Source organism: Scyliorhinus canicula, chromosome 16, assembly GCF_902713615.1.
Source record: "Scyliorhinus canicula chromosome 16, sScyCan1.1, whole genome shotgun sequence".
NCBI classification, from domain to species: Eukaryota; Metazoa; Chordata; class Chondrichthyes; order Carcharhiniformes; family Scyliorhinidae; genus Scyliorhinus; species Scyliorhinus canicula.
Window position 1 is genome coordinate 106,541,043 of NC_052161.1, and position 26,487 is coordinate 106,567,529.

A 26,487-nucleotide genomic window follows, 5' to 3' on the forward strand; every position below is an offset into this window, starting at 1 on the left:
TTCTCAAAGGATATGAAATAATTTTCAACACATCTTTTGTTCAGGCTCGATTATAGGACTGACGACTCAGTTGATGGGATTCAAATACACAAGGCTGGCTTTTCTAAGGTCACTACTACATGCCTTCAAGCATCCAATTAGAGAGCGATATTGATGGAAACTGAGGAAAAATAAATCCGCAGAAGAAATTACAAAGAAAATAGAGACCCTGAAAGTTTGACATCTGTTCTGAATTTATACTGAAAGGATCACCAGACAATTCAGAAAATGATTTCATTTCCTCTTGGGGCAGACCCGAGAGAGACCTTTACTGTGCAATGGTTTAGCCAGCAACAGTGTCTCAGTTGAGTTTTGATTTATTATAACGTTTCCATTTTCAAACCTGGAGACTTTAAAGGAAATGGCATGTTCCAACTTAGTTCCCTTCACAAAACTAAATCCCTCTATTTCCCATTTTTTCGCTAGCTTGCATCAACTCTTGCATCTGAGTGAGTGGCCTCAAAATTTACAGAGTACAGCAGGAAGCAAAAACCGTCAGGAGTACATCAAGGCTGGGGATGAATTAAAAGGCAGCCCCCCTCCCCTTTGTCTCTCTCTCTCCCCCCCTTGTCCATCCGTCCCCCCCAGTGAGGTGGGAAAACTGGAGATTGGGAGTTACAGGATGTGGGCAGAGGCTGTTCACTTTGTAGAAAAGAGAGGGAGGTCACGATCGCCACAGAGGAGGTGCCTTCATTGGGAGGTGCCTTCATTGGGAGGTGCCTTCATTGGGAGGTGTTAGTGGTAAGGGCTACACTTCTGCACCTGCAGATTAATGATTTCCAGTTTACCACATCATCGACATGATTTCTTGAATGGACGTAATGATTTAAAGCAGAATCTGGGATCTTATAAAGTGAAGGGTTCACATCAGGTCTGTTGTGATTGAATATCTAGGAGGTTGGTTCTCAGGGGAACTTTGAAACTGGAACAGGTTAAATACTTTGGCTGCTTAATTACCTGCATTTAGTTTCAGAATCTCATTGTTCGGATGGATCTGCTGGATCAAGGGTGTAGTCACTGAAAACAGCTTTGATCACATGACTGCTCGGTTAATACTTCTGAGGCCTTCCCATCTAGTTTGGTAGGGGAGGTCATCGTGATACAATGGAAAGTTGATAGTGGTAACTGAATTTCGATATTCCTTTTTATCCAGTATGAAAAACAGGGGCAGGCAGTCTGGAACTTCCATAGTCATTTAGGCATTGGCCTATCCTTAAACGATCGTGTGATGCACGATCAATTGTACAAAGACTAAGGTTGGATACAACTGTGGCTTTATTGCAATAAGATGTGTAGCCTCCCACAGCAGCTGGCGAAATGGCTGCTGAATAGAGGACATGCATATTTATACTCCTACTACTGGGCGGAGCCAGCAAGCAGGGGGTACCGGTGAACCTGTAGTACAGGTCCTACCTTACGTCACCTAATACAGGTGTAACAGTGGTTTACCACATTCACCCCCTGTTAAAAATGAGTCCGGCGGGGGTAGTGGAGAACTATATACAGTAGTGAATTCATGTACAGTGTTTTATCAGGAAAAAAGAAATGTCCTTTGAAAGTCCGGTGCCAGTTAGAGATTCAACCGGTCTGGTGCCTTGACGTTCCGCTGGGAGTGACGTAGCGGTGACGGCAATGTCGATGCTGGCGATGTCGATGCTGACCTGATATTGGATGACTCCGGGAGTGTGCCAAAATCCTCTTCATCCTCTGGTGTGGGCAGGGGAAGGAGAGATGGTCATGGTGGGGTTAATGTTGGGAGCACCGGGGGAGGGGAGGATGGCACCAGGCCAGAGAAGTGTGTATGGGTGGAACCTGCTGGTGCCAGGTCCCTGAGGGAGATGCTGGGAGGTTCCTGGACCGTAGGGCCAGTTGGACAGCCCTCCATACCATCCCTTTCTCCCTCTCTACCTGCCCATTTCCCCGGGAATTGTAGCTGGTCTACCTGCAGGAGGCAATATCCCTGCTGAGCAGGAACTGACGCAGCTCATCACTCATGAATGAGGATCCCCTGTCACTGTGGATATACAGGTAACAACGCGAACAAAGCGAAGATTATGTTTAGGGTTTTGACGAGGGTGGCAGACGTCATATCGGGGCATGGGATGGCGAAGGGGAATCTAGCGTACTCATCGACCACACTGAGAATATACGTGTTTCGGTCCGTGGAGGGGAGGGGTTCAAAGGGGCGGGAGGCCTTCAGCAGGCACGCACAGTCCGGCCGGTAGAACTGCGCCTTGCACCCCACACTGACCTGGCAGTCCCTGGTGACTGTCTGTACTTCCTCGATGGAGTAGGGCAGATTGCAAGCCCTGACAAGATGGTACAATCGTGTGACCTCCTCGGGTGACAAAGGTTGTCGTGTAGGGCGCGGAGTCGGTCTACTTGTGCGCTGGCACATGTACCTCGGCATAGGGCGTCCGGGAGCTCGTTGAGTTTGCCGGGGCGATACAAAATCTCGTAATTATAGGTGGAGAGCTCGATTATCCACCGCAAGATTTTATCGTTTTTAATCTTGCCCCGCTGAGTGTTGTTAAACATGAAGGCTACCGACCGTTGGTCAGTGAGGAGAATGAATCTCCTGCCGTCCACGTAATGCCTCCAATGCCGCACAGCTTCAACGATAGCTTGGGCCTCTTTTTTGAAGGACGAGCGCCGAATTTCTGAGGCATGAAGGGTGCGGGAAAAGAATGCCACGGGTCTGCCTGCCTGATTGAGGGTGGCGGCAAGTGCGACGTCTGATGCGTTGCTTTCTACTTGGAAGGGCAGTGTCTCGTCTACTGCGTGCATCCCGGCCTTGGCTATATCAGCTCTGATACGGGCAAAGGCCTGTTGTGCCTCGGCCGTAAGGGGAAAGTGGATGGACTGAATGAGTGGGCGGACCTTGTCTGCATAGTTTGGGACCCACTGACTGGGCATAGTAGGAGAAGAACCCCAGGCAGCCTAGGGGTAGTGGGGAGGGGAGCTCCATGAGAGGGCGCATGCGGTCGGGATCGGGCCCCAGAACTCCGTTCTGGACCACATAGCCGAGGATGGCTAAGCCGGTTGTGCTGAGCACGCACTTCTCCTTGTTGTAGGTGAGGTTGAGGAGAGTGGCGGTGTGGAGGAATTTGGCAACATTGGCGCCGTGGTCCTGCTGATCATGGCCGCAGATGGTGACGTTGTCTAGGTACGGGAAGGTGGCCTGCAAACCGTACCAGTCAATCATTCGGTCCATCTCCCTTTGGAAGACCGAGACCCCGTTAGTGATGCCGAAGGGAACCCTGAAAAGTGATAGAGACAACCGTCCGCCTCGAAAGCAGTGTATGGACGGTCCGATTTACGGATGGGGAGCTGGTGGTAGGCAGATTTCAGGTCAATTGTTGAGAAGACCCGGTACTGCGCAATCTGATCGACCATATCAGATATGCGTGGGAGGGGGTACGCGTCGAGCTGCGTGTACCAATTGATGGTCTGGCTGTAGTCTATAGTTGGATACAACTGTGGCTTTATTGCAGTAAGATGTGTGGCCTCCCACAGCAACTGGCGAAATGGCTGCTGAATAGAGGACACGCATATTTATACTCCTCCTACTGGGCGGAGCCAGCAGGCAGGGGCTACCGGCGAACCTGTCGTGCAGGTCATACCTTACATCACCTAATACAGGTGTAACAGTGATTTACCAGTGTGCAAATTCCACAAATGGCTTTGTGGTATCCTTACCTCGTTAATATTTAATAAGGTATTCACCAGAAACTTGATGCGTTCTGCAGCTTGAATGACAAATGTTACATGATTTGCGGTAGCCATCGTAACAACTTTTTTGTGTCCAATTTTTAAAAGTACTGCCTGAAAGTTCTTAAAATGACATGCCTTCAAAAAGTTCTTCAAAAAGTACTTCATTGGCTATAAAGAACGTTGCAAAGTCCTGAGGTTATGCTACATAAATGCAAGTCTATTTTTCCTCCAACCCCCTGCAAAGTCCTTTCCGATCCCATACTTCAGTCTGCTTCCCAGAGCAACATATTCTTAGAAAGAAACACCCATTTGATTTCATTCCGAACATTTGTTCTGTAAACTAGGCTGAACAACTGATTCAGTGTTGACAGACTTAGGCCCGGATTTGGCTGGTCCGTCAAATTTTCGATCCTGCCCATGATGATACCCACCTTTGCTGAGCATCTTCGGTCTGTGCGCATTCAGGACCCTGACCTTCCCATTGCTTGCCATTTTAACAAAAGACCCTGCTCCCATGCCCATGTCTGTTCTTGGTCTGCTGCAATGTTCCAGTGAAGCTCAGTGCAAACTGGAGGAACAACATCTCATCATCCATTAGGCACGCTACAGCCTTCCGGTCTCAACATCGAATTCAACAACTTCAGATGATTAGCTCTACCCCACCTCGACCCATTTGTTTTCATCCCATTTCATCTTAGCTGTCTTTTACCATTTCTTTCTTTCTTAATATACTGGACCTGCTGAGATTTTCCAGCATTTTCTCTTTTGTTTCAGATTCCAGCATCCGCAGTAATTTGCTTTTGTATTTATGATACCCACCATGGGCAGGACCTGAAAATCCCAGCCTTCGTCTGCTGGTGTACACGTACGCAAAGACTTTGCATGTGCACGCAAAGATGAAGTTGAATGAGATTTATCAATCTTAGTAGGCTTAATGCTCAATGTGTTCAAACAATGTACAGCAGCACAGCCAATCAAATCTTGAACTACTTAACTAAAGAGAGAATACAGTTCAAGAGAAAGTCGCGATCAAACTGCATGGTGCTCAGATAACATTTCTTAATGATCAACGGATTCAAGCGTCGGAAACAGTGCAAAAAACATTGTAACAGTGAAAAATTAACCATAAGATTAACGACTAGAATCAGAAGTCAGAGTTACATGGAAAGACTGAAGAAACTTGGACCTCTAAGCCTTGCAGAGTGAGAAGCAAATTATGTTCTATGGAAGTATACAGGGCAATTAATGGCATGGAAAGAGCAAATGTGAAGGATTACTGTACAATAAATTGTATGAATAGGACAAGCGGACAAAGGTTCAGACCAGTAAAGTATAAATTTAGGGTCAATAACAAAAAGTTCTTCCTCACATAAATCACTGAATGCACAGAATGGACTCCAAGTGGAAGCAAAAACCCTGTAACCATTTAATGACTAACTGGAATCAGCAATGAGGACAGGATGATATTAATGTTCTTCTGGTAGTTAGGGTGAAAAATCTCCCACACCCACTATTATCTGAATGTTTAAAATGATAAAAGGATTTCAGAGAATCATAGAATTTACAGTGCAGAAAGAGGCCATTCAGCCCAGCAAGCTTGCACCAGCCCTTGGAAAGAGCAACCTACTTAAGCACTCTACTTTGATAGGGTAGATACAAAGATGTTATTGCCTCCGCAGTGGGGATCCAGAACAAATGAGACTAAATTAGGAGGTAGGCCATTTATACATAGAAAAATACATTGAAAATAGAAGATGCCATTCGGCCCTTCATTGTGATCATGGCTGATCATCAAGCTCAATACACTTATCTGGCCTTCCACCATTATCCCTTGATTCCTTCAGCCCCAAGAGCTATATCTAATTCCTTCTCAAAATTATGCAACGTTTTGGCCTCAACTACTTTCTGTGGTAATGAATTCCACAGATTCACCACTCTTTGTGTGAAGACATTTCTCCACACTTCAGTCCTTAAAGGTTTATCTCTTATCCTCAAACTATGACCCCTAGTACTGGACTCCCCCACCATAGGGAACATATTTTCAGAATCTACCCTGTCTAATCCTGTTAGAATTTTATAAGTTTCTATGAGATTCCCGCTCACTCTTCTAAACTCCAATGAATATATACCTAGCTGACAGTCTCTACTCATATGATAGTCCTGCCATGCCAGGAATTAGCCTGGTAAACCTTTGCTGCACTCCCTCCATAGCAAGAACATCCTTCCTCAGATAGGGACACCAAAACTGGTGGCCTCACCAATGCCCTATTCAATTGCAGTAAAACATCCTTTGTCTGATTATACCACTGCTTTCCAAAAGCTGTGCTTTGAAATCCTTGATAATGGGCTCGAGCAACTTCCCTACTACGAACGTTCGGCTCACTGGTCTATATTTCTCGATTTTCTCTTTACCTCCATTTTTTAAAAAGCGGGGTTATATTAGTTACCCTCCAATCTGTTCCAGAGTCCAAAGAATTTTGGAAAATGACCACCAACGGATTTACTATTTCTAGGGCCAATTCCTAAGTACTCTGGATGAAGATTATCAAGCCCTGGAGATTTATCCACCTTCAATCCCATTAATTTCCCAAAAAAACAGTTCTCTACAGTTTCTCAGAACTTCCGGTGCATTATTCACGTCTTTCTTTGTGAAGGGGTGGCACAGTGTCACAGTGGTTAGCACTGCTGCCTCACAATGCCAGGGACCCGGGTTCGATTCCGGTCTGTGTGGAGTTTCCAGATCCTCCCAGTGTCCACGTGGGTTTCCTCCAGGTGCTCCGGCTTCCTCCCACACTCCAAAGATGTGCTGGCTAGGTGAATTGGGCATGTTAAATTGCCTCTCAATGCCCAAAGGTTTGGTGGGGTAAAGGGATACGGTGGGGGTTTGGACCTAGGTAGGCTGGTCTTGCAAAAGGGTTGGTGAGGACTTGATGGGCCAAATAGACTCCTTCTGCACTCTAGGGATTCTATGATTCTACGAAGACAGAAGCAAAGTATGAATTTAGTTCCTCAGCCGTTTCTTTGCTCCCTGATTCTGACTGTAAGGGGTTTACATTTGTTTTTATTGATCATTTTCTCTTTACATAGAACATACAATGCAGAAGGAGGCCATTCGGCCCATCGAGTCTGAACTGACCACTTAAGCCCTCACTTCCACCCTATCCTCGTAACCCCTCCTAACCCTTTTTGGACACTAAGAGCAATTTTAGCAAGTCCAAGCCACTTAACCTGCACGTCTTTGGACTGTGGGAGGAATCCCACGCAGACACGGGGAGAACGTGCAGACTCCGCACAGACAGTGACCCAGTGGGGAAGCGAACCTGGGACCCTGCCACAGTGCTAGCCACTTGTGCTACCGTGCTGCCCATACCTATAGAAACTTTTACAGTCAATTTTTATGTTCCCCACTAGCTTATTTCATATTATAATTTCCCCTTCTTGATCAATCCCTTGGTCCACCTTTGTTAAATTTTAAACTGTTCCCATTCCTCAGGTCTATTGCTTTACCTTGCTAATTTGTATGCCTCTTCTTTAAATCCAATACTAACTCTAATTTCTCTTGTAAGCCATGGTTTAACCACAGTTCCCTTTAGGAGTGAAATAAGGAAACACAACACACAAAGGGTTGAGGGGGTGAAGTAATCAGGGGTAGACAGGAATGTGGAGTTGAAGTTGCAATCAGATCAGCCATTATCTTATTGAATGGCGGAACAGTATCTCGGGCCGAGTGGCTTGCTCATGCTCCTAATTTATATTTATGTTCATATCTTGCGTCTCCAAAATGCTATGAATGTCGAAATTTTCACACCCGAGATCGACAAATTTTTATTGGACAAGGTTAGCATAAGGGCCAAGGGCTAATAAATGAATTTGAGGTACAGATCGGCCACTAATTGAACAGTGGAATTGGCTGAATAGTCTATTTCTCTTTTTATGCACAGTAAGATCATAGAATCATAGAATCCCTACAGTGAAGGAGGCCATTCGCCCATCGACTCTGCACCAACCCTACGTCACCCAAGCCCACTTCCCGCCCTATTCCTATAACCTCTTAACCTAACCTACACATGCCTGGACACTAAAAGGCAATTTAGCATGGCCAATCCAATTAACCTGCACATCATTGGAATGTGAGAGGAAATCGGAGCACCCGGAAGAAACCCACGCAAACACGGGGAGAAAGTGCAAACTCCACACAGACAGTCACCCGAGGCTGGAATTGAACCCGGGGCCCTGGTGCTGTGAGGCATAGATACGATAAGTAGGAGAAACCTTTCCCTTTAGTTGCGGGGTCAATAACCACAGGACATAGATTTAAGGTAATGGGCAAGAGATTGAGAGGGGATTTGAGGAAAAGCATTACCACCCAAAGGGTGGTGGGAATTTGAAATTCACCGCCTGAATGGGTGGTAGATGCAGGAACTCTCAATATTTAAGAAGCATTTAGAACTTGAAACACCATAGCTTATAGGACTACGGACCAAGTGCTGGAAAATGGTATTAGAATAGATAGGTTCTTATGGTCAGCGCAGACATGATCGTCCTAAGGGCCTCTTCATGAGCTCTAAAATCCACTCTATAATCATAGACTACCCTTTTCACCTTACATAAATTGGTAGTGACTACTCTTCCGTATCTGCAAATCAAATTCTACGATATATGGGCCCTATTGTTATCAAAGCAGAGTTTCGCAATTTTACTTTTATATTTCCCTTTTTTTGGCTGGGCAAAAAACCCAACACACATGTTTAAAAACGACACGATATCCCAAATCAGGCGTGTTATCATGTTGTTTACTTGTTTGGATTTTTTTCTCCTACCCAACAATCTTTTCAGCATTATGTTTGAGACCTCAACTGAATGAACAAAAGCTCTTGACAATCTCTCAACAAGAATGAATTACCGGTAATTAGAAAAAAAATTGGAATTGTTTCCTAATGTACATTTTTTCATATTAATGCTTGTAATTAGAGTGATCAATGTTCTCTGCAAACTGCATAGCAACCTGAAAGCCCCTGTGCAGGCACATACAAGTTAATCCTGTTCTAAGTTGCTGCATGTGTTCAGTAATGCAAAATAATTTGAAGGGGGCCACTTCAAAAATGAGAGGGAACATTGGTTGAGATTCTTTCCTTCTATTCATCACACATCCAATAATTTAGATAATTCTCCCCTCTTTTCCACCCTGAAAAATCCCATCTACATGACAGTATGCAGATTCAAGACTGGATCACTAACTTACTTACAGAATCTTTCAGTACATGTTCTCCAAAAATATGCACAAGGCACTCATACTCCATCTACTGGCAAAATAAATATTTCCAAAAAGAATTTGAATGAACATAAAAACGTACTGGAAAGAGGTCTGTTAGCAACTGTAATGACAAAGTCCTTTCCTTAGATTGCCACCTTGCCTCGGAGTGGCTTAAACGCTCGGTTGATCCCGAGAGCAGTGCCATCGGGAGTCTTAAGCTCCTGGTAGGGTCACCCATGGCGGTAAGGTCGGAAGGGAGGAGCCAGGCAAAGCACAATCCAAAACAAGTACTCAATGGCTGATCAGGCAGAAGATACTCGTATGGCATCAACGGCTGTGATGGTGGATGAAGGTTGCAGCAGTGGGGGGATCGCCAGTATCGAAGTTCCCTTGCCACTGGGCCTACCCTCTGTCAAGGACAGTGTGTCTGCTGATATGCAACAGCATGTCCACTTTAAAAGACATCCTGCACCAGGCGTCGACTTAGAGGATACCAGCACATCCCCACATTGACAAGCCCTCCGGCGATCGCCGAGAAGTGATAGAAGTGAGATCTGGATGTCCCTAACTTTGGACCAGCACGTAGGCTGGGGAGTTTAATTCAGTCATCTCGCTCTTGGAATAGGAACAGGTGTGTGTTTCGGCAGCTTTTTAGGATCCACTTTGCTCATCCCTCATGGGCAAAGGGCTAGAAAAGGTGGCCGAAAAATAGTCTGTTCAGTCCGTAACCTGGCTGGAAAACAGCATCCAACAAGCTCATCTTCCTGTAGTCAGAAAATCTAAATTAAACTTAATTTCAGAACCTCGAATGTATGAACCCTCATGGATAACGAGCAAAGCAATTGACCAGGTGGAGAACTGCCCTTGTTCCCCGTGAACACAGGCCCTCAGCATTGATGTTGCTGCCTTGCAAGAGACGCAAAGAGCAGGAGAAGGACAGCTGAGGAAAGATGGCAGTGGTCACATCTTTTTCTGGAGAGGAAAACCCGAGGATCAGTCCAAGGCACATGGAATTGGTTTCACCATCAAGAACAAACTCGTCACTCAAATCTAAGTTCCCTGTCGGCATCCAAGTGCGCCTCATGACGCTCCAGCTACAACTTGCCAAGGACCAGCAGGGAATGGTCGTGAGTGCCTACGCCCTAACCATTGATGACAATGATGAGCCCAAAGAAGACTTCTACTCCAGCCTGGACACCATACTCTCCAACAATCCTAAGGAAGATAAGATCATTCTCATTGAGAACTTCAACGCCAGGGTTGGAAAGGACTCCATTAGAAAGGAAGGAGTTTGAAATTGCAACTGCAACAGGGTTCTCCTGCTCGCCAAATACCAGAACGCCAGCTGGTCATCACTAACACACTGTCCCACTAAAAAGACAAGCTCAAGACTTCCTGGAGACATCTACAATCAAAGCACTGGCACATGATTAACTTTGTCATTGTCCGATCCAGAGACCAAAAGAATGCCCTCATCACCAAAGGGATGACCAGTACAGATGACTGTTGAGACAGACCACTGGTTTATCCGCTCCTTTATGTACATCAAACTCCACCAGACGCAGCAGAAGATGAAGAAACAGCTCAGAGAAAAGAACAATGTTGAGCGGCTTCAAGAGTCAAGCATGTGAGTGAACCTCCAACAATGTCTACTCCAAAATCTACAATTTTCCATTCTAATAGAGTGGAGGAAAACTGGAAAGAACTGAAGACAGCCACCATCTCAAGCTGTGAAGAAAGCAACAGCTACAAACCAGAAACACCGAGACTGGTTCGGTGAGAACAACCACACCATCCAAGACCTCAAGACAGAAGAGGAAAGCTCTCTGTTCCTGGCAAAACAACATAACCAGCAAGGCAAAGAGGAAAATTCATCAATTAGCCACGCAGAGGTACAAAGAACTAGGGAAATCAAGAACCAATGGTGGACTGAGAAAGTTACAGAGCTGCAAATCCTCGCTGATAAGCATGACACCCAGGGCTTCTTCAGTGCCACCAAGGCAATATATGGGCCCAATACCCTTGGCCTCAAACCGGTGCAGAGTAACGACGGAATCTTCTTCAGAGACATAGAAAACATCGACCTTCGATGGAGAGAATGCTTTAAAGAACTCCTAAACCGTGATACTTGGACTCACACAAAGCATGGACGAAGTTGAAGCGGCCATTAAACACGTGAAGAATGGAAAAGCCACAGGAGTGGACACCATCCCAACGGAGATTTGGGGAAGAGATCATCGGTCATCTAGATCAGCTGTTGCTGAAATTCTTGGACACAGAAGAAATTCATGTCGACTTCAACTCGAACTACCAAGGAATCTCCCTCCTCTCCATCCCCGGGAAGATTATCACCCAAATACTCTCTTCCATCTTCTACCAGTCTCTGAAGAAATCTTTCCAGAAAGATAGTGTGGCTTCCGACCAAACCGTGGAACAGAGGTCATAATTTTCACTCCTTGGCAACTTCAAGAGAAATGCCAAGAGCAACATTAACCACTGTACATGGCCTTCATTGATCTGATCAAGGCTTTTGCATCAGTCAATCAGGAAGTGCCATTGAAGACTCTGTCAAAGGCCGGCTGTCCAGAAAAATTAGTCAGCATCCTCCAACGCTTCCACAACAAAATGTCGGTGACAGTCATCACCGACGGAAGTAAGACAGACACCTTCTAGGTCAAGACTGGAATCAAGCAGGGATGTCTCATCATCCCACTCTTTTCTCCATCTTCATCGCCACCATCCTTCACCTTGTCAAGAGCAAGCTTCCCAGTGGAGTGGACGTTTACAAGATGGACGGAAAAACCGTCAGCCTCAACCGGTTGAAATCTAAGAAGAAAAAAACACTGACATCGCTCGGGGAAATTCAGTATGCGGATGGCATCACCATCTCCACTAGAGAGTCTCCAAGTAATGCCTGACACCTTCACAGAAGCATACCGAGAATTGGTCTCGGCCTTAACCTCAAGAAGACTCAAGTCCTATAACAACACATCCCAGGGCAAGATTCGGTCTCTCGCTCCATCAAGATCAAATGTGGAACATTCCCCATACCTGAGGAGCCACCTCTCCTCTAAGGCTGACATCACTGCAGAGATCAGGCATCGTATCCAATTCACGAGCGCCTCCTTTGGATGCCCAAGGACGAGAGTTTGACAACTGCGACATCCGTGCTGACACCAAGATCCTTGTATACAAAGCGGTTGTCCTCCCAACTCTTCTTTTTTTTAAAAATCAATTTAGAGTACCCAATTCATTTTTTCTAATTTAGCATGGCCAATCCACCTAACCTGCACATCTTTGGGTTGTGGGGGTGAAACCCACACAAACACGGGGAGAATGTGCAAACTCCACACGGACAGTGACCCAGAGCCGGGATTGAACCTGGAACGTCGGAGTCGTGAGGCAGCAATGCTAATCACTAAGCCACCGTGCTGCCCCTCCCAATTCTTCTATTTGGTTCAGAAACCTGGGCTACGTACAGTCACCACCTCAAAGCCCTGGAGAGATACCATCAACTCTGTTTGAGATGGATTCTCCGCATCAGCCAGACAGCGTACTAACGACAGTGTCCTTGAAGGAGCCAAGAGCAGCAGCATCAACGCCATGATCATCCAAAACCAACTCCGCTGGACAGGCCAGGCCATGTGCTTATGATGTCAGAGTCCCGACTTCCAAAGCAAATCTTCTTTTGCTCAAATGCGGCTTCCAAGAGGAAGGCAAAAGAGGAGCTTCAAAGACACCCCGAAGGCTCACCTCAAGAATTGAAACATCGACATCAACGTCTGGGAAGCCCTTACTTAGAAGAGGTCTACTTGGAGGAATCTCCTGATTGAAGCTACTCACTTCTTTGAGGACAATCGACAACAAGAGGAGGCCCGGAAAAGGAGCCTGAGGAAGAAATACCAGTGATCTAGAGTCCAAGGACGATCCCACCTCCCAGAAACACCTGCAAAATGTGCCAAAGATGCGGCTCTAAGAATGGACTCATCGGCCATGCAAGAACCCACAGAACCCATGACCAGTAACACGGAGTTTCTTAGGTGGACAATCATACTCAATAGCGCGTGATCGCTGAAGAAGAAATACGATATGTGGGCTAATGTTTCTACACCCACAATATTACCCAGTGTGCATATTGCTAGGAAAGCCACTGATCTGTGGAGATTGTAACATTTTTAAGGTCCAGCATGTTCCAATGGCCCACCCCCACAAGGGTAGGATCCGCTGTGAGGATGTTGATGGATTCCAAAGACCAGTTCAACGGCCAATGAAGAGCAGTTCAAAGGCTAGTGAATTTTAGTCATGCAGTTAGTCAGGAACAGGTGAAAAAGGTGGCTGGTTCCATACAGCTGGTGTTGTTAGCTCAAAGGAGCTGGGAACTAAAATGGAGCCCAAGGTGCCATTGAGTAGCTCTGTACAGTTGGGGCTCAGAAGAAGTCAGTTGGCAGTGGTGAAGGCAGCGGGAATTCACTGTCCATGCTGTTTCGGGAGCCAGGGCTCAGAAAGCTCAGAAAGCCCACGAGCAGCTAGCGCGGCAGGGGGAGGAACCAAGGCTCGGAGAAACCCAGGGGCAGAAATCTGCTCAGAGTGCCAAAAGAGCTGGAATTGTGCCAGTCATTAGATTTGGGAGCAAAGACTAGAAATCCCTATAAAGGGAGACAGAATTTTAAACAGTAAACTCACAGTGAGCAACTCTTCTTCAGTTAGTTTGAGATTGTGCAGAGAATTCCAACACAGGTGGAGGTTGGATACCCTCTTGAGAAAGACAAAGTTTTAGTGAGATTGGTTGACTAACATCTGGGTGGGTTCTTGAGAAATCTATGGACTCTTTTCTTCGGAAAATACCAACTAGGAGCAGAGGTAGGACATTCAGCCCCTCAAGCCTGCTCCAGGCTCATGGATGATCGGTTTATGTTTTGAATTCTACATTCCCATCTATCCTGATAACCTCAGATTCTCCTTCCTAACAAGAATTTATCTACCTCCACCTTAAAAATATTCATTGACTGACCCCCCAGCCACCTGAGGCAGAGAGTTCCAAAACTGCACAATCCTCAGAGAAGAAAATCCTCCTCATCTCAGACTAATAATGGTGACCCCTAATTTTAAAACAGTGCCCTCTAGCTCTACACTCACCCACCAGAGTAAACAGTCTTTCCATGTCCACCTTGTCAAGACCATTCACGTTTTAATCAAGTCACCCTTCACCTTTCTAAACTCCAGTGGAACCAAGCACAGCCCATACAACTTACCCTCATAAGACAACATGCTCATTCCTGGTATCTATCAAGTAAATCTCCTCTGAACCACTCCAATATCTTGGTTACATCGATCATTTATTCTGTAGGGTGGTATGAAGGACCACAGTTTGTCCGTTAATTCATGCATACCTCATGTTAATTCCGAATGTTAGAATATAAGGTGTAAACCCTAACCGGGTCTCCTCCGATCTCCTGGGTTCTGGCCAAGGATCTTCATATTGGTTTTAATATTAATATTAAGAATATGGTGTTGAAATTGGTGATGATACCAAAATAGCATGTGTTAGTCACTCATTGGAAGACAAAAGGGCATTGATAATATGGGGGTAATGGGCTAGAAATTGGAAATGAAAGTCATTAAATGCAAGGCAATACATTTTGGTTCAAGAAAAGTAGTAATAACTATTGGAATAGAAATAGCTCAGTATTTCAGAAGAGCAGAAGGATTTGGGAATACATTAAAGTCTGAACCTGGGCAGCACGATGGCACAGTGGTTAGCATTGCTGCCTACGGCGCTGAGGACCCGGGTTTGAATCCTGGCCCTGGGTCAGTGTCCGTGTGGAGTTTGCACATTCTCCCCTTGTCTGCGTGGGTTTCACCCCCACAATCCAAAGATGTGCAGGATAGGTAGATTGGCCACTCTAAATTGCCCCTTAATTGGAAAAAATAATAGGGTATTCTAAATTTAAATAAAGTCTGAACCTTAGTTTGACTATGCCAGAATGTAATTCCAGCTTTTATACCAAAAGGTATTGATGAGCCTATATAAAATCTTAAAACATTAGTTTGAGTACTATGAGCAGTATCAGGCAATGGGATATTGGGATTTGAATGATGGTACAGCAAAGATTCGCCAGGATTCTGCCTGGTACTGAAATAAAATAAAAGAGGCAAAATGTGAACTTTATATTAAATGTAACAGTATTTTTGTTTGCTTCCCTTATTTATGTGGATGCAAAGTACATTATTTGAAATCCATACAGACTAGTAAACGATATTAATAAACATCTACCTGTATCAGCATTTTGCGAAGAAAAGGCATCACAAATGCAGGATTCATGCTGCTCAGTCTACCAATTGTGCAGATTGCAAGTTCTCGAATTTCAAACACTTCATCATTCAGTGCTACAAAAAGAGCTTGCAGGTTCTCGGCCTGGGCTAAATGAGCATCAAATCGCTCATCCAACGAGGCCAACACACAGTAACGAATATCAGGATCTGAGCAAATGAGAAGAGGAGGCTAATTTTTCTCCTTAAAATTAGGAATGAAAAAACCCCCAAAAATACAAACAACTGATCCAAAACTAGCAAGTATCTGAACATTTACTAATCGGTTATATCTATCTACCATCATAAATACAGTTTTATATATAAAGTTTTATTGTAAGAAATAAAATACTGCAGTCGTAAAATTGCAGAAAACTTTCACTCATTGTTATTTTATCTTTAAAATGTAAATGTTACGGACTTCGGGGGGGGGGGGGTGACATGTAAGTGGAGGTCGCACGTTACAGCTTTTGTTTTTTGTTGCTTTTCATCCACATTTTGGGGAGAATTAATTTTGTGTGATTGATTGTTAGAAAATCTCAGCAACCAAAGGATGCTGAAATACAAGAAGAAAGCTTGCTGGGTGGGGCTGCACCCATTACAGTAGGCATGCTGGCCAAAGTGATGCCGATTAAGTTTGAGTGGCAGTTCACCAAGCATTTTGATAGGCATTGAAAGCAGATGATGGCCTCGCTCAAGGAATTGGTAGATGACACACTTGCCCTGATAAAGGATGCCTTGGGAAAGACGTCGACGGCGGTATGGGAGCAAGGAGAGGTGTTGAAGGGGGTGGAGGAGGCATTGTCACGACATAGCGACCAGTTCACCTCTATGAGTGAGGAGCTGCGGGCAGTACAAGAGAGTAACAAAGGGTTGAGAGACAATGGGTTGAGAGACAAAGTGGAGGCATGGAGAACAGGCCACGGAGGCAAAATCTGAGGATCGTGGGTTTGCCCGAGGGGCTGGAGGGCCAGAACCCGACAAGAGTGTTTTGCGGAGATGTGCAGCAAGTTGTTGGGGGAGGAGGAGGACCCCTCCCTGTATTAGCTGGACAGGGCTCACCGGTCGCTCCTGTTGAAGCCGAATGAACCACTAAGAGTGGTGATAGTTTGCTTTCATAGCTACCAGGTGAAGGAAAAAGTGTTGAGATAGGTGAAGCTGAAACGAGAGATGAGGTGGGAAGGCAGTGGTATTCGTATATACCAGGATCTCACGGTGGAGCTAGCCAGGCGACGGGCGGTCTCTGGTCGGGCAAAGGTAGCATTGTATAAAAGCAACGCGAGGTTTGGGGTGGTCTACCCGGCGAAGCCAAGGGTCACACACAAATACAGAGACTACAATTTAGTGATGGGAAAGGAGGCGGATGGGTTCATGAAGGCTGTAGGACTGGGACTGAGATGAGTTTGGACTATGCTGCTTTTATTTATTTTTCCTTTCTTTCAGGTTGTGCTTGGGAGGGGATGGTTTTGGGACGTTGGGGTAATTGGTTAAGATTTGTTTGGGGGCCTATTGTGTTAGGGAGTTTGGAAGGTCGGTGTGAGGGGTCTTGGAGTTGGTTTTCTTTTTGGTATTGGGTGTGTGAGGGAAGGGGATTCTGGCAGGGGCCATCTCACTAGCCAACGGGTGCGAGGTGGGAGGAGGGGCCACGGCTGTTGGAAAATGTATGGACAGGTTTCGATGGGCCTTGAATGTGTGAATGGTGGGGGGTGGGAATGACAAAGGGAGAGTTGGTGACTGTGGGGTTTCCGGGAAGGGGAAGGGGAGGGGGAGGGGTAGTGGGCTGACTGGCTAGGGGTGGGGCTGGGTCCCGTCGGCCGGGCGGGGCCAGGTGTGGCGGGTATTTTTTAAAAATAAATTTGGAGTACCCAATTCATTTTTCAAATTAAGGCCAAAGCGTGGCCAATTCACCAACCCAGCACATCTTTGGGTTGTGGGGGCGAAACCCACACAAACACGGGGAGAATGTGCAAACTTCACACAGACAGTGACCCAGAGCCGGGATCTAACCTGGGACCTTAGTGCCATGATGCAGCAGTGCTAACCACTGCGCCACTGTCCTGCCCTTGGTGTGGTGGGTATGACTAAGAGGAGAGGGGGGTGGTTGCGGGGGTGGGGATGGGGGGGGGGGGGGGGGGGGGGGGGGGGGATCCTCCCCCTCCCAAACTGTATATGGTAACTTGGAATGTGCGACGGCTAGGATCTCCAGTGAAGCGAGCGAGAGTTTTCTCGCATTTGAAGAACTTGAAAGCCGACATGGTGATCTTGCAAGAGACCCATTTGAGAGTGAAGGACCAGGTCGGGCTTGGGGGGGGGGGGGTAGGATCAAGGCGGGCCGATGGTGATTGGACTGCCTTCCCCTATCGTTGGCAGGCCGGATACAGGCGGTTAAGATCATTATTTTGTCGTGGTTTTTTTGCCGAAAACATTTTTTATGGGGGTGGAACGGTTGATCTCATCGTTTGTGTGTGCAGGTAAGGTAGCGAGGATTAAGAGGACGGTGCTTCAGAGATGGCTGCAGTTAGGGGGCCTGGCCCTTACAAACCTGCTGCACTATCATTGGCCGTTAAACATGGAGAAGGTGCGGGGCTGGAGCAGGGTGTCAGAGGCTTTGTAAGTGAAGATGCAGGCAGGCTCTTGTAGGGGGTCGGGGTTGCAATTGCTCGCAACAGCGCCGCTCCAGTGTGTCCCAGAGAAATATTTGGGTAGTCCGGTGATGGCAGCCACGTTGAAGATATGGAGGCAGTTTCGGCAACACTTTAGGTCAGGGACGGAGTCTACATGGATGCCAATCCAAGGAAATCATGGAGTAGAGCCAGTGAGGTTGGATGCTAGGTTTCGGGATGGGGGGAGCGAGGGGTGAAGGAAATGAAGGGCGTATTTCCAGATGAGTTTGGACAAGTTGGGGGAAGGTTTGGGATCCAGCAGGGGGACGTTTTTAGGTAAATGCAAGTGCGGGATTTTGTGAAGAAGGTTTTCCTGACTTATTCAACAGCTTCACGATCAATTTATGAGGCAAAAATTCAAGAGCTAAGTTTTCAGAATTAAAACCTTACATTCCAACCGGTAAAATTTAATGAGAGTTCAACAATATTTTACTCACTGAACCACATGAACCATATAAGATACAAAATTAACATTTAAAAGAAAATCATTACCTGGATCAGTAATTCCAACAACAAGGAGTTTGCTGAGCACATCGGCCACCACCTGGACAGCTGTCTGGCTGACAACGTGCCCATGTCCACTGATTAGATGGACTGATGGAGTTAACAGTCGTGAACAAGTTCGTGATGCTTCCATTCTAATCTCTTTGTGTTCACTGTTAAGGAAATGGTCTGCACAGTGCCTGACAAACTGGGTGAGTGAATGACCTGCATTAACACACACACACACACACACACACACACAAAAAAAAATGATGCATCACTAGAAAACCTAAATTGCTTTCGATTACATGACAACATTTGGAAACCTTTCACTGCACCACTAAAAATCTAAAAGCAAATATCAAGATCATACTTTAAATAATGCTCTGAATGTAATCTAATAGCTGTATTATTTACTCCCACTTCAAAAATTCTAATTCACATTGAAACAATAAAATTTTCAGATCACCCTGCCACATCACTTTACTTGAATCGGCAACTGCCATTCAGAAACCAGAGGTCCAATGAACAGTTTAACCTGCAGATTTACTTGCTTCATGCATTATGAAAATATAAACTAAAATTTGACAGCAGCAAAACTGTACAGGGGATAAAAGTACAAAAATGAATGGCGAATTAAAGAAAGAGATTGGATGGGGTGATCAAAAACAAATTGAAAGTACTTTGAAATCCTGCCTTTCCATCATCCAGGGCCCAATCACTTCTTCCGGGTGAAATGGTGAGTTACTTGCACTTCTTTCAATTTAATATACTGTATTTGCTGCTCATAATGTGGTCTTCTTTATATTGGGGAGATCTTTGTGGAGGCCTAGTGCAGCTTGGGTGATTACTTTGCGGAACACCTCAGTTCCATCCCCCAAGTATGACCCCGAGCATCTGGTCACCTGTCATTTTAATTCTTCACCCTGGTATCAACTGAACCTTGAGGAACAGGATATGGGCGGCACAGTAGCGCAGTGGTTAGCACTTTTGCCTCACAGTTCCAGGAACACGGGTTAGATTCCTGGCTTGGATCACTGTCTGGATGGAGTCCGTTTTCCCCGTGTCTGCGCGGGTGTCCTCCGGATGCTCCAGTTTCCTCCCACCTTGTTAGGTGAATTAGACATTCTGAATTCTCCCTCAGTGTACCCGAACATGCGCCGTAGTGTGGCGACTAGGGGATTTTCACAGTAACTTCATTACAGTGTTAATGTAAGCCTACTTGTGACACGAAGAAAGATTATTGTTATCATTTATTGATTAGGCACCTCACAGCATTCTGGACTCAATGATCATAACCACTGGTCCCATTTCTTTTTAAACAGCTAGACCCATCTTTTGTTTCCTTACTTGTCTTGTTACCCCTCCCATTTGACTTCCATCATCATCTCTTTTGTTATTCAATCACTCCTCCCTGTCATCCTATCACAGATCTTCCTTTTTGTTCATTCCCTCCTTCACCTGCCTCTGTACTTGCTTGAAATCTTTTATATCTCCAATTTTTTCCAGTTCTTACAAAAGATCACTGACATAAAAGGTTAACTGCTTCTCTCTCCACAAATATTGCCTGACCAAAGTATTTCAAGCATTTTCTGGTTTTACTACTTTAAAATGTGATCAAATTAACCTTTCTATACGCTGCTACGCTGCTCTAATGATCCCCTGATCTCTAACATCACTTAAGATGAAGACTATACAAGTCAAATCTTACCTTCAAATTCAAAGTTGCCTAAGGTGCGGAGTGCAAGAGTTATACATCCAACATCACTTGCTTCAGGAATGTTAGTCAAGCTAGGGGAGGCAAGCTGATGGGCAAGGCTTTTCGGCATGCCTGGATGTCGAAGAGGTTTATGCATCAGCACCAGTGACAACATCTTCAATAAGCCATCCTGGATATCCTTCTTCAGTTGTGGTATTTGTCGGCTTAGATCATGCAGTACGGCAGTCAGAGCAGGGCTTTAAAACAGAAACAATACACTAGTACGATCACAGCGAACAAGTAAACAAATTCTTCCAAAGACCAGCAGGACTTTAGGTTAGCAATCAACTTACACATTACAAAATATCCAACAATGAGTATTCAACTTATTTCCTTCCTCAAATATAATTATTGCAAAGTTGTCTATCAGAAGTGTGACAAAAATTATCATTGGATTGGCTTCACAGATTCGCCCTACCCTAAAGATTCACAGCACATTTTTAACCTCAAAAAGAAGTTGCTGACCATCAGCGTATGCAAAGCATTCCACCATCTCAAGGACATTAAATAGTTTCATTTTGGATCAGGAATAATCTATAGTCCCTAATTTCTATTCCAAGTGGAAAGAGAGAATTCACAGAAAATAGAAGCAATATAAACTATTTATCAATGCACAAGAAGCAAGTTTACATCTTTACTAACAGAACTGCTGGTTTGATTAGCTAATAACATACCTTATAAAGCTCAATATCTTATCAATTCTGTTTTGCTGGACTGGATCTAATATGTTGGATTTTTTAAAGATGGTCATCAGTTACAGTTAAACTAAATGTATCTGGGCATTCACAATTACAGAGAAAATTGTCACATGCTTACGAGTGAATAATGAGCTCAGGCCAAAGTCTCCAAATTAAAAGTTAACAGCATGAGAAATGGACCAAAAACTAAATCCAGATCAAACTGTCTCATTCCAGCAAGCACATCACCTCTATACAATCATGCGAATAAAGTTAGGGAAGAGGAAACAACACTCAACTCATTAGTACAATAACCTTTCATCAGAGCATCATATTGCATTTAAGTTCTTCAAAGTGTTTTTGTCTCCAAACACTGATTAAATCCAGTGGTACTTTCAAAAACCCAGTTCAATACTGAAAAACGTGACAGTCCTAAATTTGAATCGATGTTAAAAACATCCACTAAAATAAACAATGATAACATGAATGAAATATTACCTGAGACCAACAGCAAGCATTTGCTCCAGTAGTTCTTTAATATCCTGCTGGATAACTGGTCCTATGGCTCTAGCTATCATACAGATACAAGTAAACACTGTTGCATCCACTTGGACAGCTTTTTGCCTCCTAAGAAACATGAAATTAAATGCGCATTACTGAAAAAGTTTTGTAACTATAGCCTTCAAACCAAATTAGATCAAAACAATTATATTCTTGAATAGTCATTTGAAATGCATAGAAAATGGGCAGTCATAGGTCTAACCCCAGATCATATGTTTTCAAAAAGCTCTGATACATTAATGTTCTCGAAAAAAGTATCTTCAGCTTCCATTTACTTTTACAATCAGCTTTGTTTTCCATCAAGCATTGAAAATAATGACTTGTAAAAATATATTTTTTACCAGTGAACTGCACTGTTAAAATAACTCATTCATAGATGGTTGCACAGTATTAGAATTGACACCATATGTGGGCCCGAGATAGACCCAACATAGACTCTGTTCATTTATCTTGTAAAAGTCTCTAATTTTAATCCAGAGAGGTGACAAATTCTGTAGTTATGAATTGTACAGCTAATTTAAGTGCTTAAGACAAGTTGGGACAACTACTTTGTCCCTTCCTTACTTGTGTGCAAAGTCCTTCGGTGGGAGTGCTCCTTTTAAAATTTCCAGGATCCTTTGCAGATATGGATTAATTTCCACTCTTACAGCCACCACCAGTAGGCCCAGTGCCTGGAATGCAGAAGCGCGTTCCTTTTCCTTCTTGAGGCAGCCAAGAAGATGATTCACAGAGTCAAATAGGTGCTGTTCTGTGTAAGGGAAGAATGCATACATGTCAACAATTAAACTTAATATAGAGGAAGAAAAACATTCCACATCACAATAAAACAACTGAACCCTTAAACCACATCGTCAAGTATTTTTATTTTTAAATTCCCATCTCACAATCAGCAATTCCCCAACCAAGAACAAGATAAAGAAAACAGAACCCCCTTTTGAAAATTGCGACTGAATTTATTTCCACCACCCTTGCAGGCAAGGCATTTCAGATCATTACTCCCCTAGGAAAAAAAAATATGTACCCTCTGGTTACTGATCCACCTGCTCCTCTCTATCTATTCTATTAAACCCCCTCATAATTTTGTAATAGCTCCAGCATAGACAATTTTAATATTGTGGAAGTGTAGACAAAAATTAATTTCAAGTTCCCAACACCTAATAATTAAATTATCTAGCATTGTTTTATAACATCATGATATATACTGGAGGCAAGTACAAGATAATAAAAATTAATGTTGGAAAGATTAACATATTTCATATTTCAAGGATTAATATATTAACATATTTCCAATCCTAACTGGTTATGAATGACTAACAAAATGAAACCATGTTAAATTATAACAGCTACATGAATGTCACAATATTAAAAGTCAATGTGCTACACTGAGGTTAACGAAAAGGACAGAGAGAAGAGAGAGAACACAGAACTACAGGCCAGTTAGTCGGAACCCAGTTGTCAGGAAAATGCTGGAATCCATTATTAAATAGTGGAACAGGGCACTTAGAAATGATACGATCATTAATAAGGAGAGGGAAAAATAGAGTATGAGGGAAAGCTAGCCAGAAAAGTAAAAACAGATAGTAAGAGTTCCTATAAATTTTTTTAAATGAACAGAGTTGACAAAGTGAGCAGTGGTCCTATAGAAAGTGAGACTGGAGAACTGATCATGGAAAACAAGGAAATGATAAATTAATTGAAGTAGCATTTTGCATCAGTCTTCACTATAGAAGATACAAATAACATCCCAGAAGCAGCTATGAAATCAGGAAATGGAAAGGAGGGAGGAACTCAGAAAATTACAATCACCTGAGAAGTGTACGGAGTAAATTGATGCTGTATTGTGTATACAGTATTGGTCACCTTATTTAAGGAAAGATGTAAATGCTGTTCAGAGAAGGTTTACCAGACTAATACCTGGAATGCTGGGTTGCCTTATGAGGAAAGGTTGGACAGGCTAGGCTTGTATCCGCTGGACTTTAAAAGAGTAAGAGGCAACTTGACTGAAACATAAGATCCTGAGGGGTCTTGAAAGGGAAGATGCGGAAAGAATGTTTTCTCTTGTGGGAAAATCTAGAACGAGGAGTCACTGTTTAAAAATAAGGGACCGCCCATTTAAAACAGAGGCGAGGTGAAATTCTCCCTCTCAAATGATTGTATTTGGAACTCTCTTCTTGAAAAGGCGGTTGGAAGTAGAGTTTTTGAATATTTTTTAAGGCAGAGGTAGGTAGATTCTTGGTAAGCAAGCGGGTGGCGAGTTACTTGGGGTAGATGAGATGCAGAATTGAGGTTACCATCAGATCAGCCATGATCTTATTAAATGAGAGGCGGTTTGAGGTGCCAAATGGCTTGCTCCTGCTCCCTGTTCGTACATTTGTATGATAAGGCAGAGTCAACGTAGTTTTATGAAAGGAAAGCAAAGTAGTGTTTCACAAATCCAATAGATTTTTTGAGGATTTATCCAGCAGGGTAGATAAAAGGGGACCAGTACCTTTACATATTTGGAATGAATTAGTTGCAGATCATGCTTAGCCCACTGTAATGTCAAGAGAGTATATATGAACAGGAAATTTTATCAAACTCAAAAAAGCTAACCTGTCTTTTTCTATCAAGTGCTACAACTTGTGTAATTACAGCATATTCTATTTCATATTTGGTTCTCAATAGTCAGTGATATATAAAATAATTGCATCTGGAAATGTCATACCTTTTATTGGCTCACCTGTGAATAAATGGGGCTGGAAAGCAGCAAGACGAGGAATCAGATTTAAGATTGCCATTTGAATCAATGGATTCTTACTACTGCGATACTTCAGGACCCAACGAGTTACCTGTGCAAAGATCAAAGAACATTTTAAAAATATGCACTGGGTCTAAAATTTCAACTCCATTTCATACCAGGATTTGGGTCAGGTGAAACCGAAGCAAAACACAGGATTCAATCATAATTCCTGAATGGAAGTCAAACTTCTTCTCCAAGACTAGAGTCCATCTTCAATTTTTGGAAGGGAATTAAAGGGATTGTTGGCAGTGGCATTAACAGTACAATTCAGAGGGCAGCATGGTGGCCTAGTGGTTAGCACAACCGGCTCACGGCACTGAGGTCCCAGGTTCGATCCCGGCTCTGGGTCACTGTCCGTGTGGAGTTTGCACATTCTCCCCGTGTCTGCGTGGGTTTCGCCCCCACAACCCAAAAATGTGCAGAGTAGGTGGATTGGCCATGCTAAATTGCCCCTTAATTGGAAAAAATAATTGGGTAATCTAAATTTTTTAAAAAAAATTATTAAAAAACAGTACAATTCAGTGCCTTTAGTATCTGAAAGAATCTCATCACCAAATTCACGAGCACTGGCTCTGGTTGGTTGGACTCCTGCAATTAAGTTGCTCCAAGGCAGGAGTAGGAGAATGTGAATATAGGAGGGTCTGTTTTCATGCTGTAAACTTCTGTGACTCTATAAGATGCTGGCAGACTCGATAAAAAGAAATCTCATGTTAACATATGATCAACCATAATTAGCAAGTGCCATATCAACCCTGCAAGGTGCAGGATTATGAAATAACAATTCACGGTGGATTACTGGTGGTGTTGTCATGGTAAATTGGAGATACAGCTTCAAAATCAGTAATAATTCAATGGACAATGATTTTATTAATCTAATAATAAAGCATGTGTTTCTTTCATTATGTGTTTTTTCTAATAGGTTTATTGCCTGCAGCAACAGTGCCTACTACCACAGCAGAAGTAAGTTTAACCAGCCTGAGGCCACAAAGTGTGATCGTTGTAGGGAAGTAGCCATATTTGGAAACATACATTAATTTCCGTTTCTGAATTGTCGGACTAGAAGGCATAATCAAATAGATAAGAGTCAGACCTGTCAGAAATGAAATTAGGAAACACCTCATCAAACAAAAGGCGGTAAAAGTTTTGAACTCTTCTGCAAACGGCAATTGATGTTCAATCCCTTTTCAATTTTAAAATGGAGATTGACAGTTTTTCTAACAAAAGGCGCCACAGATCAGCCAAGGCCTCACTGAATGATGGCTGATTCCTATCCCCGTTTTCCTACGAAGTTTGTCTTCAGATTTACAGTTGCGTGTAAACCCTCAATTCTTCATCTTTGAAGGTGGCCAATAGAAACCAATAAAAAGTGAGTAGCTATCTTTCTTTCAGATTGCTTGGTTGTCTGTGCTAATGCTTTATATGTATCTAAAATATTGAGCCAATCAGAAACAACTGTAATCAACACTATGCAGACACGATAATTCCCCAAATGCAATTATATAATCCCTACAGTGCAGATAGCAGATCAGGGGCTGGTTTAGCTCACTGAGCTAAATCGCTGGCTTTTAAAGCAGACCAAGCAGGCCAGCAGCACGGTTCGATTCCCGTACCAGCCTCCCCGGACAGGCGGCGGAATGTGGCGATTAGGGGCTTTTCACAGTAACTTCATTGAAGCCTACTCGTGACAATAAGCGATTTTCATTTCATTTCATTTTAATAGATGATGTTATGGCTAGTTCTATATTAATCAAGCTTACGAGTTCACATGTTTCCCATATCTATAATTGAAGAAACTTCAGCTTGATACAAACTATAGTCCTGATTTGTGCCTTTGTTACCTCTAGGTTCGAACATTCCAATACCTCCTGGCTGGCCTATCACATTCTATCTTCCGTAAACTTTTTTTAAAAATATTTTTATTCTCCTCCTTTTTCACATTTTCCTCCCGAATTTACACCCACCAACAATAAACAACAATCAGCAACAGATATGTCAATCCGCATAACAATAACAACGATCCCATCCTTCCGCCAACCCCCAAACATCAGCCCGCATGTTTACACAAATGACCAAAAAGGAATCAGGGATACCCATTTTCACCCTTAATATACACATCCCCCTCCCCCCCCCCAACGAATGTTCGATGTTATCCAGTTCTTAAAAGTGCAAAATAAATAATGCCCATGACTTGTAGAACCCCTCAGAGCTCCCCTCAGTTCAAACTTAACCTTCTCAAGGGTCAAGTATTC

General features: G+C 43.8%; 1 protein-coding gene across 2 annotated transcripts in view; it reads right to left on the reverse strand.

Annotated features, from left to right (window-relative positions):
• mtor (mechanistic target of rapamycin kinase) overlaps nt 1-26,487 on the reverse strand; it is a 342,907-nt gene that overhangs the window by 276,241 nt on the left and 40,179 nt on the right. The window contains exons 8-13 of one of the 2 annotated variants that reach the window (XM_038821832.1): nt 24,164-24,287; nt 22,024-22,207; nt 21,397-21,525; nt 20,174-20,418; nt 18,472-18,687; nt 15,282-15,487 (exon numbers count right to left, since the gene is read on the reverse strand). In XM_038821832.1, the coding sequence (XP_038677760.1) occupies nt 15,282-15,487; nt 18,472-18,687; nt 20,174-20,418; nt 21,397-21,525; nt 22,024-22,207; nt 24,164-24,287 (1,104 nt within the window). The remainder of the gene's footprint in view (nt 1-15,281; nt 15,488-18,471; nt 18,688-20,173; nt 20,419-21,396; nt 21,526-22,023; nt 22,208-24,163; nt 24,288-26,487) is intronic. The other variant, XM_038821833.1, reaches the window with a different exon arrangement.